We start from the raw sequence: 14333 nt of genomic DNA, 5'->3' as shown, positions 1-14333 counted from the left end.
GGTGATGATGATGTTGGTGATGATGATGATGTTGGTGATGATGATGATGATGATGATGATGATGATGATGATGATGATGTTGGTGATGATGATGTTGGTGATGATGATGTTGGTGATAATGATGGTGTTGATGATGATGATGTTGGTGATGATGATGTTGGTGATAATGATGGTCTTGATGATGATGATGTTGGTAATGATGATGTTGGTGATAATGATGGTCTTGATGATGATGATGTTGGTAATGATGATGATGTTGATGATAATGATGGTGTTGATGATGATGACAACGGTGATGATGGCGAGGATGCGTTTGACGAGTTATTTTTGATAAGCGTGTACTTTGAGTATCTGTGAAATATTGATAAAAATTCCTAATTCGTAAAAACGGCGCTATATAAATGGCAACGATTGATTGGCTGGAAAGACATCAGCATCATTACTAACACTGCCCCAGTTGCCAGGTACCCAGGTGGGACACTCTCCCAAATTGCAGGATCTCTCCGTGGACTCCTCTTCCTCTCTTTGACATCTCGTTTTTTTCACATACCTCCCCATCACCACATCCTGGCATTTGCTCCATCGCATCTGTATTCCACTGTTGCACGTTGTGCTGCACTGTTTCCATGGATGGATGGATGAATAGATGGATGAATAAATGAATGATGAATGGATGAATGGATGAACGAACGAACGAACGAATGAATGAATAAATGAATGATTGATTGACGGATTGATGGATGAATTAAAAAAACAGCCCACCTTACTCCAATCCCCATAGACCCAAGTAAAGTTACTTTGACAGTGGACATAGCAGGTGACGAATCTGTCAGGCAGAGGAAGATGCATGCAATCGTTTGGCGAGAGGGTTTCAAACCTTTCCTGATTGTTCTGCACGTAGATGTGATCAACTTGACAAGAGATAATTTGCTCGGCCGAACCTTGCTGACCGCAATTGCCCAAACATTTTGATTGCTTCTCTACAGTCCATCTGTTGAAGAAAAATTACCGGATGTATGGATGGATGGATGGATGGATGGATGGACAAATTGATTGATTGATTGAATGACCGATGAATGAGTAGATGGATTGACTGATGGAAGAATGTGAAAAATGTAACCTGAGGGCGCAGTTAACGTTACAAAATTCCGTGCTAGCTGGTCGGTCAAGGATGTGGGAGCAGTACTCCGGAGCTATGTCATCCACCAGTCTGTCGTTTCTACAGGATACTTTCCTGGATCTGGTTCCTGGTGGTGGTGTTGATAATGATGTTGACGATGAAGATAGTGTTGATGAGGATGGTGATGATAATGAAGATGATGAAGAGGAGGATGAAGATGATGATGATGATGAGAAGGATGATGAGGAAATGAAGGTGATGATGATGAGGATGATGATAATAATGAAGATGGGGATGATGAAGATGCTGATGATGGTGTTAATGATTGTGATAACGACGATGATTATGAATGTTGACATGACGACGACGATGATTAAGACGATGATAATGACGATCGTTTTAATTATTATGAATTGCCAAAGTGAACACAAAAAACCGCGAAATGAAAAAAAAACCACGAAATGAAAAAAGACCGAGAAACGAACGAAGAAATGAACACGTATAACCACCATTTTACTTTTTCCAATCCTCAAAAAACATCAACAACACATTTGTCAAAAAAAATATTCAAAGCATAAAACATCAAAAAAAATATTAACGACATATTTTTTAATGGCTAAACTCATTAAATTATACAAGTTTTACATTTTATTTTTATTATTATATTATAATTTTATTTTATTATTAATAATTTTTTTAATCATAATAAAACTATTTTAATTGAATAATTTTCCTTAGTGATAATAACGAAAAAAAAACCCTCCTTACCATTGCATTTAAAACTGCAAGGTTCCCAACTTCCAACGGACCATCTGTATTCATCATTGGCTGGCTGGTAGATCGTATTCTCAAATTTGTTGATGTTGTTGCTGTAAAATATGTTGTTGTTGTTGATGTTAGTTGTGCTGTTGTTGTTGCTGCTGCTTTGCCTCGGTTGAATATAACGCCACCTGACGTTTGGTCTGATGTACTTTGCGAATCTCGATAGTAGCTAGAGAATGATTTCATTTAATTTTTTAAGTTTTCAAGTTTCAATTTTAATTATTATTATTATCATTATAAACAATTAAAATAACTTAACGTAAAGTCACGTCACATAAAAAACCACACAAACAACAACTGTGGTGTCTTCGTTGCAATCGTACTTAATGCTGCAGTTGTTGATTCAGACGAAGTGCATTTTTTATTAGTGTCATAGCAGCCACGGTTACATTAACATCACATCAAATGACATTAAAAAATTTTTTTTTCACCAAACTAACTGCCAAACTATTTCATGAATAATTTTCGCGTCATTGTACACCTAATAAATCAAGGCGAAATAGCACACAGAGCAGCTGATAGAAAAGGATCACAAGCTATGTATAAAAAAAAACACGGATTGGACTTGTTGTTTGTTGGCACCAATGACATAACGTAACATAAAATACATTAAAATACATTATACATGACATCACATCAAATGACATTAAAAATATATATATATACATATTACATTAAATTACATTAAATATATTATAATGAACTGTAGATGATAATAACAACATATGTCTAGGTTCATTAAGTAGAATAGAACTAACTATCCAATAAACATATAATGAGCAAACAATACGCAGTCATAAATAATGAGAACAAACACATTAAAAAACACACTATACACACCAAAAAAACACACCTCTCATGCAACTACACACACTACGAAACAACACAAATAACCAGCACTAAAAACACCGCCCTTGAAATTGAACAATCACAATCACACACCACACAAAACACACCACAACAACACAAAACCACACACACACACACACACACACACACACACACACAAATACACACACAACCATACACACAAAACCACACACGCACACAAAAAACCACAAACACACATATCACACAAACACCAACATCAACTCTGAGGGCCTCTTTCAAAGGCCCGTTAGAAAAAATTCTTTCGTGGACATCATTGGCCCCACTGTAGTAAATTATGGTACTCCCATATGGGATCTCCTTCCCAAAATTTGCTATCTGCATGTTTGCGTTCAGGATTCTGTTTCCGTTCGAATCCGATAAAGCTGGTTGTGATGACGATGATGATGATGGTGGTGGTGGTGGTAATAGAATAACGATGATGGTGACGATGTAGATGGTGATGGTGGTGATGATATATGTATATGGTGATGAAGACGGCTCACCAAGATATATATCAGGCTCTGAAAGTTCAATCTCAATCTGGGTAGCCCCTTCTGGTATGACGGTCAGATCATTGTAGTCTGTGATGATGATGATGATGAAGAAGATGATGATGATGACGATGACGATAATGATGGTAGTGGTAGAAGTGGTGGAGATAGAGATGATGAAGTGGTTCATCATCATCACAATAATCATTACAACAATCATCATCATCATCGTTATCGTCATCATCATCGTCCTCATCATCATCATCATTATCATTATTACAATCATCACAATCATCACCATCGTCGTCATCATCATCCACTCACTATCGATAATTATTTGCGGTTCGTTGATTTGCTCAAAGATGACGAAACACGTGGAGTTGTTTCCGCCACAGACGCCACAGACGTCTAGCGTTTTGTTGGACGCCAGGTGGTTGTCGCAACCGGCTCTCTGGTGGTGATAATGATGATGGTGGTGATGATGGTGGTGATGATGCTGATGATGAAGGTATAAGTAACGATGATGATGATGTCAGCAATGATAGTTTTAGATAACCAACCAATCAATTGGTTCGTTGGTCAGTCTGTCGGTCAATTTGTCAACAGCCAACCAACCAACCAATCAATCAAACAATCAATCAACCAATCAACCAACCAACCAACCAGCCAACCAACCAACCAACCAACCAATCACGCAACTAACATGGCACTTCCCTCGGATGCAGACGTCATAGGTTGTAGGGTCACACTTGGTTCCGTCAATAACTTTGGCGGACAGCTTGTAGTAGGCGCTGCTGAAATTTTCCACCTCGCAGTAGAGGGCGCATCTATCCACTTTGGCGACTGAGTTTGGAAGTGAAGATGACGTAATTGTGACGTTGTGACGACGATGATGTCTTTATTATGACGTAGTAGTGATGAAGTGATGATGTTAATGAACTAAATATAAATACAACAAAATGTAATGACAAATACTAAGAATGCATACAGAAATACAAATTAATACAAACTAATAAACAAAAATACAAACTGATACAAACTAATAGAAACAGCACAAATAATTCAAACAAAAATACAAACAAAAATACAAACAAAAATACAAACAAAGATACAAAAAAATACAAACTTCCGGAATACTTGGCAATCCACTTAACGCCAGGATCGAGACCTTGTATTTGAAAATTGTTACCGTTGTATTTCTGGCACTGATTGTTACGGAAATCTCTCTCGTCTATGTTTGTGCAGTACTGATGATGATGTTGTGTTGTTGTTGATGATGATGGTGGTTATGATGATGATGGTGGTAGTGGTGATGATGATGATGATGATGGTGGTTATGATGATGATGGTGGTAGTGGTGATAATGATGATGATGGTGGTGGTGGTGATGATGATGATAGAGGTGGTGATGATGGTGATTAAACCTCTGTATTGCACGATCTATATTTCGTTCTCTTTCCGGTACAATACTTTCCGCCGTTCTCTGGTCTGGGAAAAAAGAGCATGAATAAATTTCATTTTTCTAATTATTACCATTGTCGTCATTGTCATCATCATCATTATCATCACTCTAATAATAATAATAAAAAAAAGAATAACAACAAAAACTAGGGCAACAACAACAACAACGAAAATGACGTCATCATCGTTAACAACAGCAACAACAGGAAGACACAACCAACATGGGATTATTGCAGAGCCTCACGGATTCTTGGATACCTCCCCCGCACGACCTGGAACAGTTGGAGTAAGTGGACCAGGTGCCCCAGCCACCATTCACTACCCGCAACTGCAAGGTCGTTGTGCAACTATTTTGGTAACATTGCTGTTGGAAGTTCAAGGTTGAAAGTTGAAAGTTCAAGGTTGTTTCATCTAAATAAAATAACCCAATAGTATTAGCAACAAAGCGTCAGTGCGAGAACGTTCTACCAACATATCGAACGGTGCTGCGAATTATGAATTGGAGTGTCTATGAATTCGAACGCGGTCAATGCAGCACGTGCCTTACAGCATCCCACCATCCGAATACCCATACAAGCAGAATGACGTGCACAAATACGTACAAGAAAACGTGCAAACACACACACACACACACAAAAACACACACACATACTAGAAATCGTACACACATGCGCACATACAAAATCCTACACACACACAAAAAAGTACATACATACAAAAAATATACACACATACACGTACCCCCCTGCCCCCATCACAGGGCGTGCCCTCGGCCCAGGCCATATTTTTGTGCAGACAACTTGATTGGTTCAGCTCACACCATAAAAATTCACATTCGGGCTTCTGATGGTGATGATGATGATAGTGACTTAGTTATGATGATGATGTAGTAATAGCGATCATGATAACGATGATGAGAATGAGGTTATGATGATAGCAATGATGATGGAGATGACTTACTTTAGCTTTACAAACACTAGACCATGGACCCATGACCAACTGACACTGCTGGTCTGCCGTGTAGAAGTAACCTGAAACGACGAGCGAGATTATTAATTATAATTATCAATTATAATTATAATTATGTTTAATTATGATTGTAATAATTAAAAAGTTGTGTATTATTCGTGGTGAGTTAATTATTTTTGAATTGTTGTTGAAAAAACTGTATTGAAAACTTCTTGTGTGGCGATGATGTAGATTGAAATGTTAATTTACAACTATTAAAAATTTATTTTATTTAGCCAATCAGCCAACCAACCAACCAACAAGCCAACCAACAAGCCAACCAACCAGCCAACCAGCCAACAAGCCAACCAACCAGCCAACCAACCAACCAACCAGCCAACAAGCCAACCAACAAGCCAACCAACCAGCCAACCAACCAACCAACCAACAAGCCAACCAACAAGCCAACCAACCAGCCAACCAACCAACCGACCAACCAACCAACCAACTAACCAACCAACCAATTAACCAACCAACCAACCAACCAACCAACCAACCAGGTAAGACAGGAGTCCTCCGATCATTAGGTGGATTGGGATATTTTTTTTGCCTTGGCGGATAGTTTGTTAAACATTCACCTTTCCCCGAACTATAATTGATAATAATAAATATAATTATAATAATCATAATTATTATTTTTATTAAAATACTTATTTCAATTATTATTTATTCCATCATTCATTTATGCTTTTTGTTGCTTGTGTTGTTGATGCATTAGTGAAGTGGCTGTTTTGCGGTTGTCGTTATTATTATTATTATTATTCTTATTATTATTATTATTATTATTATTATTATTATTATTATTATTATTATTATAGTTATAACTGTTTATTGTTATTTGCCAAAAAATGTTTGATATTTGATATTTAGTCTGATGTACGAAGATGAACAAAGAAAAAAAAATAGCTGAAGAATGATTAATTATACCACAAAACAAAAAGCATAAACAAAAACAAGAAAAACGTCAAACAACAACAACAATAATAATAATAATATTAATAATAATAATAAACTTATTTGGCAATAGTAGCACAACCAGTTAAACAAACAACCAGCCAATGAAAGTAAGAAGCAACTCAACCGTTTAAACATTCAAATCAATCAATCAGTCACTGAATCAGTTAAAATATCAATCAGTAATCCAACCAGCCATCCAACCAATCATCCAACCAACCGATCAATCAACCAACCAATCAATCAATCAACCAACTCTAGAAATAGCGTCAACTTGTCAGTGCTGCACTTGGACCATAGCATAGTTTTACTCCTAATAGCTTTAGGCGCCATTATATAGAGAACATCCGTTGTAGATTGTAACGTCTTGCAATCTTTCTCCTCGTTATAGTGCCGAAGACTGAAGCTAGTGGCAAAATTTTGTGTCACTTTTCGTCACATTACCTCATATTAAATTTGAATTACGTCACTTTGAGTATTACATACGTCACGGTAAGTTACAGCATCAACAAGTTACGTTATGATTCTCAATAAAATTCAGTAAAAATTATTGCTACACAACTTTAGAATTTAAAATCTAGAAAAAAAAAATCTCGAATAAATGAATAAATGAATAATCTAAAAATGACGTCATGCAAATGGGGTCACAACTGACACGTGGCCAAGCTCATGGGCAATGGTCAGGGCCGTACCGAGACCCACGTCTTCCGCGATAGAGCAGCTAAGTTTGGGGTCGCAAATGGTGCCCATTTCCGCCAGACCTGTGGGGGGTAAGTATTTTTGGAGGGCATTTAACGCCTACAAATATGTAAAGTACCACTGGTATACAAGCTTATGAAGATACACCACACTAAACCCACACATAAAATACAATTACATACAAAAATTTATTCAATAGAATACAACAACAGATACAATAGAATACAACAACAGATACAACAAAATACAACAACAGATACAACAAAATACAACAACACATACAATAGAATACAACAACTTCAGACATTAGAATAAAATAACATATGCAATAGAATACAGCAACCCATACAATAGAATACAACCAAACATACAAAAAACGCCCAATAATAATAAATAAACATACAAAACTAACAAAAAATATAGGAAATAATGCAAAAAACATACAAAACAATACAAGAAATACCAAACAATACCTAGGGTATCGCATTTCGCGGGCTCACGACATATATCCTCTCTGAATTAGTAGGAAAAGAATTATATTTATTACTTGGAAAAACTAAAAACACCCAAAAAATATACAAACAAACATACATATATACATACCAATGTACATACATACAAACATATATACAATCATACATACATACAAACAAACAAATATACATACATACAAACGTTCAAATATATACAAACACATATACACACATAACACAGACGGTGCTGTTTAAAAATGTAATGATAGAAAATTATGTAAAAAAGGTATATGAAATAGAATATTAAGGAGTAAGCTTTCAATTTCACTGTTTGAAAAATATTTTCGCGATATTTGTTGTTGATGTACATATTTGTTTATGCCTTGCGATTGTGTTTATATCCGTTTAGGTGTATGTTTGCATGTATGTGTGTGTTTGTTTGTGTGTGTGTGTGTTTATGTGTTTGTTAGTGTGTGTGTGTTTGCTTGTGTGTGTGTATTGGTTTGTTAGTGTGTGTGTATGTGTGTTTGCTTGCGCGTGTGTGTGTGTTTGTTTGTGTGTTTGTTTGTGTGTGTTATGTTGTGTGTGTTTGTGTGCATGGATGCCAATATTTTTTAAAACTGATTTATTCATATGCAGATGCACCTATAACATTCTGCTTTCTTTTTATCATTAATTTTGTTCTATTTTTTTTTAAATTTAATATATTTATTAAATTTTAAATATTTTATATTCTGATTATTATTGTCATTGCTATTGTTCATCATCATCATCGTAATCATCATCCTCATCATCTATCTTTCTATGTATGTATGTATGTGTGTATATATGTTTGGTCGTTTGTTTTTTGTATGTGTTTGTATCTGTCTGTCTTTTTGTTTCGTACATACATACATACATGCATGCATACAAACATACATACAAGCATACATACAAAGACACATACATACTTAAATTGAAAAGATTGATATGCCTTGCCTACAGTCAAAGTCAGCCAAATTCCACTTTTTAATTTAATTTAATTTTGGATCATTTAATTTTATTTAAATCGAATTTGTCCTCGTCTATTTGTTGGTATCATGTCTGTGTGAGTGTGTGTATATATATTATATATATTATATATATATATATTATATATATATATATATATATGTGTGTGTGTGTGTGTGTGTGTGTGTGTGTAAGTGTGCATGTGTGTTTATGTGTGTGTTTAGTGTCTGTATGTGTGTGTGTTTCTTCAGTCTTTGATGTGGTTACTTATTGTGTGTACTTATTTAAGAAGCGGAGAACCAGGAGTGTACTAGTTCCAAGTTACTGATTATGCGCAGGCGCAGGCGAAATACCAGCTATCGATTGGATATTTGTTGCGTATTCCATCATCTGTACTTGATGCAAAAATACCTCCTGCTTTCTTCATCGTACGTTTGATTGAGTTCCGCTAATTAGGAATTGTTTGTGAAACAAGATAGGTATGAGTGTGTGCCTGTGTGTGTGCGTGTGTGTTGTGTGTCTCTGTGTGTGATGTTTTTGTGTGTTTGTGTGTGTGTGTGGTGTGTCTGTCTCTTTTGTACTATCTCTCTCTCTCTCTCTTTCTCTCTTTTTTCTCTCTCTCTCTCTGTATATGTGTGTATTTGTTTGTGTGTGTGCTTAGTTTAATGAACAAATTGATTTTATGATGACGACGACGACGACGATGATGATGATGATGATGACGTGGATGACGGCTTAAATGTTCAGACTGAAATGTTTGACGGATTTTAAAGTTTAACATTTCAACATCAATGACTTGCTTCAAATTTCACACCGAACAATCAAAATAAAAGAAGTACTGAATAAACTACAAACTGCTGCTACTACTACTACTACTACTACTACTGCTGCTGCTGCTGCTGCTGCTACTACTGCTGCTACTACTGCTACTACTGCTGCTACTACTACTGCTGCAGCTGCTACTCCAGCTTCTGCTGTTGTTGCTACTACTACTGCTATTGTGTTATTGCTTTGTTGCTACTACTAATATTTAAATAATACAAACAAAAGAAAACGACATACAAAGAAGTACAATTCAAGTGCTAGAGAAATACATTATAGTAATACAAGATACAATTCAACTCAAAACCGAATACAATACAAACGAATCGCGCGCCAATAATTTAACATAAGAAGAAACTGAAATACATACAATATAACATACAAACCATACAAATTACAATTTGGTAGGAATACAATGTAATAACAAACAAAATAAAATACAAAGACAAACAAACATAAAACCCTACAAAAAATAACCACTATACAAACAAACAACCATACAAACAGACAAACAAAAAATACGATACAAGATAAAAATACAAACAAAAAATACAATACAAGATACAAAACTATGCAAAATGCATTACCCAAAATACAGAAAATACAAATTACTTAGTAATGAGGACTGCAGTGTCAAAGTGGTCGATCATTCCATTGTGTGTTGAATGCTCTTGCTGGAAGGCACAGAACTTTTTCAGTGTACTTACGGCATTTGATGAAATTATTCGCTTGCTCTGTCAGTTTGTATGTATTTTTGTTAGTATGTATATTTGTTTGTATGTATATTTGTTTGTATGTTTGTATGTTTATCTGAGTATGTATCATCCTTCATAATTCTTTTTTCGTACAACATACGAACGATACATACATGCAAACAAACCATGATAGCATTCATCCGAACTACCATACAGACCGACAGACAGACAGACAGCAGACAGACAGACAAACATAAAACCCTACAAAAACAACAACTGTACAAACAAACAACCATACAAACATGTAAAAAGACTAGTATACAAACAAATAAACAAACTCTAACCGTAGCTTCGTCTAGCAATACAATCTTCGTTAGTATCATATCAATGTAGTTGCCGACTGTGTGATGTTTGTATATGCGTGACACCTGTCGGGGGAGAATATAATTTGGAAAAATAATTTTTTTTTCTTGTTCTCTGAGGAATTTTTTGTTTTGTTTAAAAAAATTGTTATATCTGTGAAAGAAATTTGTATGCCAGAAAAAAATAAATATACAAAGTTGATGGACGATCTGGTTATATAAATTGTTCTTGGTAGGCACTGGTGTTGTTTTCATTTCAATTCTTCAAAAATCGTTCTTTCTCTTTCTATTTCTCTTTCTCTCTCTCTCTCTCTCTCTCTCTCTTTCTCTCTCTCTCTATTTATCTATCTATCTCTTTTTTTATCTTTTTTCTCGTTCTCTTTTTTGTAAATTTCAACTAAATTGTCGTTGGTGCTATTGTTTTTCATTCAATTCTTCTGAAACGTTTAAAATTATTCACCTCTAACTTTATCTCTCTCTCTCTCTCTTTTTCTCTTTCTCTCTCTTTCTTTCTCTTTCTCTCTCTTTCTCTTTTTTGATTTCTTTTCCTTTTTTTCTCTATTTTTATTTTCTCCTTCCTACTATTCTTCCCCTCCTTTCATACGTACTTAAACACGCAGACACAGACACAGGCACGCACACATACAAAGCACTAATAAAAATGAAACAAAGGCAAGTATAAAGCTTAAAGGATAGAAAATAATAACAATAATAATAATAATAATAACAATAATAATAACTCCAATAACAATAGCATTAACAACAACAACGACAACAAAAATAATAATAATAACAACAATAATAATAATATTAATAATAATATTACTAATAATAATAAACTAACAATGGACATGAGGTTGATTATATAGCTTTCCAGTTTATTGCCATGGATCCTCTGCATGCTTATATCAACTGCTATCATAACCTCGACGTAATATTCGATCGAGTTGGACCGTTTCGTGCGTCGGTGGTATTGGTTAGTCTCGGTATTCGCGTTCGAATTGCGGTCAGTTTCGTCGTCGCTTTGATATCGGTTAGAATCGGTACGTGAATTGTAGTCGGTTTTTGTTGCGCCGATGTTTGGGTCTTTTTTGTTAGCATGTTTGGTGCTGTCATTAGCGTTGTTGTTGCTGTTGATGATGTTGATGTTGTTGTTGTTGTTGATGTTGTTGCTGTTGTTGTTGACGATGACGTCACCAACATCGTCTTCCCGATCGATGATAAATTTATTGCCGTCATCTGCAAATGAAATGTTTAAAAATTTGAAACTTTTTAAGATGTGCCTACATAATACAATTTATTCATTGGTTACAAATGACGCTCATGACATCATAAAGAGGATGATACGACGACGACAACGATGATGATGATGACGATGATGATGATTGGTGGGATGACACCGATGAGGATGCCGATGGTTATGATAATAATGATGAATGTTGAGATGAATTGAGAAATGTAAGAAAACTCGATCGATCAATTTGTCTTTCTTTTCATTTATTCATTCAATCGTTCGTTCGTTCGTTCGTTCATACATTCATTCATTCATTTTTCAATCCATCAGCAACTAGATATGTCAATCAGTCAATCAATCCACCAACTAGTCAACCATTTCCATTCACACTTCCTTTTAAATGTACGTTCACACAGCTATCAATCAACCAATCAATCAATCAACCAACTTCTTCATCTTTCCATTTGTCTATCAATCAATCGATATATTTTTATTCATTCATCTTTCTAACCATCCATCAATCTACCATTATTCAATCACTTATCTATATTACATCTACCTATCCATTAATATTCACCCTCCTATACATCGTGCTGTTTTTCATCAGCACTCATTTTTTTATTCATCCATTTAACCATCCATCCATTCATTTATCTATCCATTCATCCATCCATCCATCCATCCATCTATCCATCCATCCATCCATCCATCCATCTATCCATCCATTCATCCATCCGCTTTTCTCATCCATTTATCAAATGATTTATTTTCAACATTTAGTCAGAAAGTCAATTTGAAGCGGAGTTTCCAACGTAAACAATTGAAATGTAACAATGAAAACATAATAATAAAATAATAATAATAATAATAACAGCAATAATTATAATAACAATAAAAATACTTAATAATAATAATAATAATAATGATAAGGATTATGTTTCTTCATTTTTCGCACAGTCCGAACCTGAAAATGTTTATAATACAATGATGACAGGAATGATGGCGTCTTTGACGACATTGATGATGACGATGATGTTAGTTTCATTCGTTCGTTCATTCATTCATTCATTCGTTCGTTCGTTCGTTAATTCATTCGTTTGTCTGTATGGTTTTTTATTAGCCGATTAAAATAGATGTAAAAAAATCAACAGACGGTCGAAGATGCTGTGCTAAAAATAACAAAGATAGTGATGATTACTGTAAATCATTCATTCATTCAGTCATTCATTTATCCATTTATTTATCTATTAATTCATTAAACTAATCATTTATTCACTCATTCGTTCGTTCGTTCATTCATTCATTCATTCATTAATTCGTTCGTTCGTTCGTTCGTATTTATATTTCAAATAAATTTATCACCATCTAGATAGCAATTCTCGTGTGGAGAAGAAACGCGCGAGTCTACAAAAAAAGACAGAAAAAAATAGAGAGAAAAGAAGAGAGAGAGAGAAAGAGAGAGAGAGAGAGAGGGAGAGAGAGAACGAAAGAAAAACATAAAATGAGAGAAAAGATGAAGAAATGAGAGAGGAGGGAGAGAGAGAGAGAAGAGTGAGCAGAGATAAAACGGAAAGAAACAAGTGAAAGTGAGAGTAATACTTGAATAAGTAAAACTTAAAAGAAGACAGCTGAAATAAAATAACCAAAAAGAAAATTGAATAAAATAATGAAATAAATAAATGAATGAACGATAAATGAATGAAAGAATGAATGAACAAACGAATGAACGAATAAAAGGATGAAACAAACAGATACAGATCTTGATAGATTTAAGAGTGTCGGTCCTGTTATATTCAAATGCACATATCTGTTGCATCTATCCATATATTAATCTATCCAACTATTTATCTTTACATTCGTCTATCCATTTAACCATTTTTTCGTTCACCTATCTTTCTATTTATCCATCAAAACCATTTATCAATCCATCCATAGATCCATCCGTCTATCTATCTATTTTGTTATCCATATTTTCATACATCAATTCATCTATTTATCCTTCCATTTATTTATTTAATTATCTATTTAACCAACCGACCAGCCAACCAGCCAATCAACTACCTATTCATTCATTCTTTCATTCATTCATTCACTCATTCATTCACTCTCACACTCATCCATCCATCCATCCATCCATCCATCCATCCATCCATCCATCCATCCATTCATTCATTCATTCATTCATCTTTTCTACTATTCTTGCATATATAACGCTGGATACCAGGCATTATTGTACTATGATGGGTATTTATGGTATATCTGCGCTATAAAAATTTTTCTAGGTAGGAAAAAATCCTTTGTTGTATTTCAAGTGTCTTAAGTGTTTCTCTCT

At 34.8% G+C, this 14333-nt stretch overlaps 2 protein-coding genes across 2 annotated transcripts in view; both read right to left on the bottom strand.

Annotated features, from left to right (window-relative positions):
- HELRODRAFT_163212 (hypothetical protein) overlaps nt 1-7476 on the bottom strand; it is a gene marked incomplete at both ends in the record, with an annotated part of 16712 nt that extends 9236 nt beyond the window's left edge. Inside the window, 14 exons of the mRNA XM_009027154.1 lie at nt 763-891; nt 1121-1247; nt 1889-2111; nt 3029-3195; nt 3316-3393; nt 3628-3754; nt 4031-4146; nt 4430-4550; nt 4728-4791; nt 4986-5128; nt 5506-5607; nt 5725-5795; nt 7038-7132; nt 7382-7476. Coding sequence (XP_009025402.1) covers nt 763-891; nt 1121-1247; nt 1889-2111; nt 3029-3195; nt 3316-3393; nt 3628-3754; nt 4031-4146; nt 4430-4550; nt 4728-4791; nt 4986-5128; nt 5506-5607; nt 5725-5795; nt 7038-7132; nt 7382-7476 — 1658 coding nt within the window. The remainder of the gene's footprint in view (nt 1-762; nt 892-1120; nt 1248-1888; nt 2112-3028; nt 3196-3315; nt 3394-3627; nt 3755-4030; nt 4147-4429; nt 4551-4727; nt 4792-4985; nt 5129-5505; nt 5608-5724; nt 5796-7037; nt 7133-7381) is intronic.
- A 1486-nt stretch (nt 7477-8962) lies between these two features.
- Nucleotides 8963-12457, bottom strand: HELRODRAFT_163211 (hypothetical protein; the record flags this gene model as incomplete). The annotated part of the gene is made up of 5 exons (XM_009027153.1): nt 8963-8981; nt 10323-10444; nt 10750-10833; nt 11612-11897; nt 12450-12457. 5 exons carry the CDS (start codon nt 12455-12457, stop codon nt 8963-8965), a joined length of 519 nt encoding a protein of 172 aa, XP_009025401.1.
- Between the last annotated feature and the right edge of the window lie 1876 nt (nt 12458-14333).

Source organism: Helobdella robusta (assembly GCF_000326865.2).
Source record: "Helobdella robusta unplaced genomic scaffold HELROscaffold_5, whole genome shotgun sequence".
Classification (NCBI taxonomy): domain Eukaryota; kingdom Metazoa; phylum Annelida; class Clitellata; order Rhynchobdellida; family Glossiphoniidae; genus Helobdella; species Helobdella robusta.
This window is presented reverse-complemented; position numbering and strand designations above follow the sequence as displayed.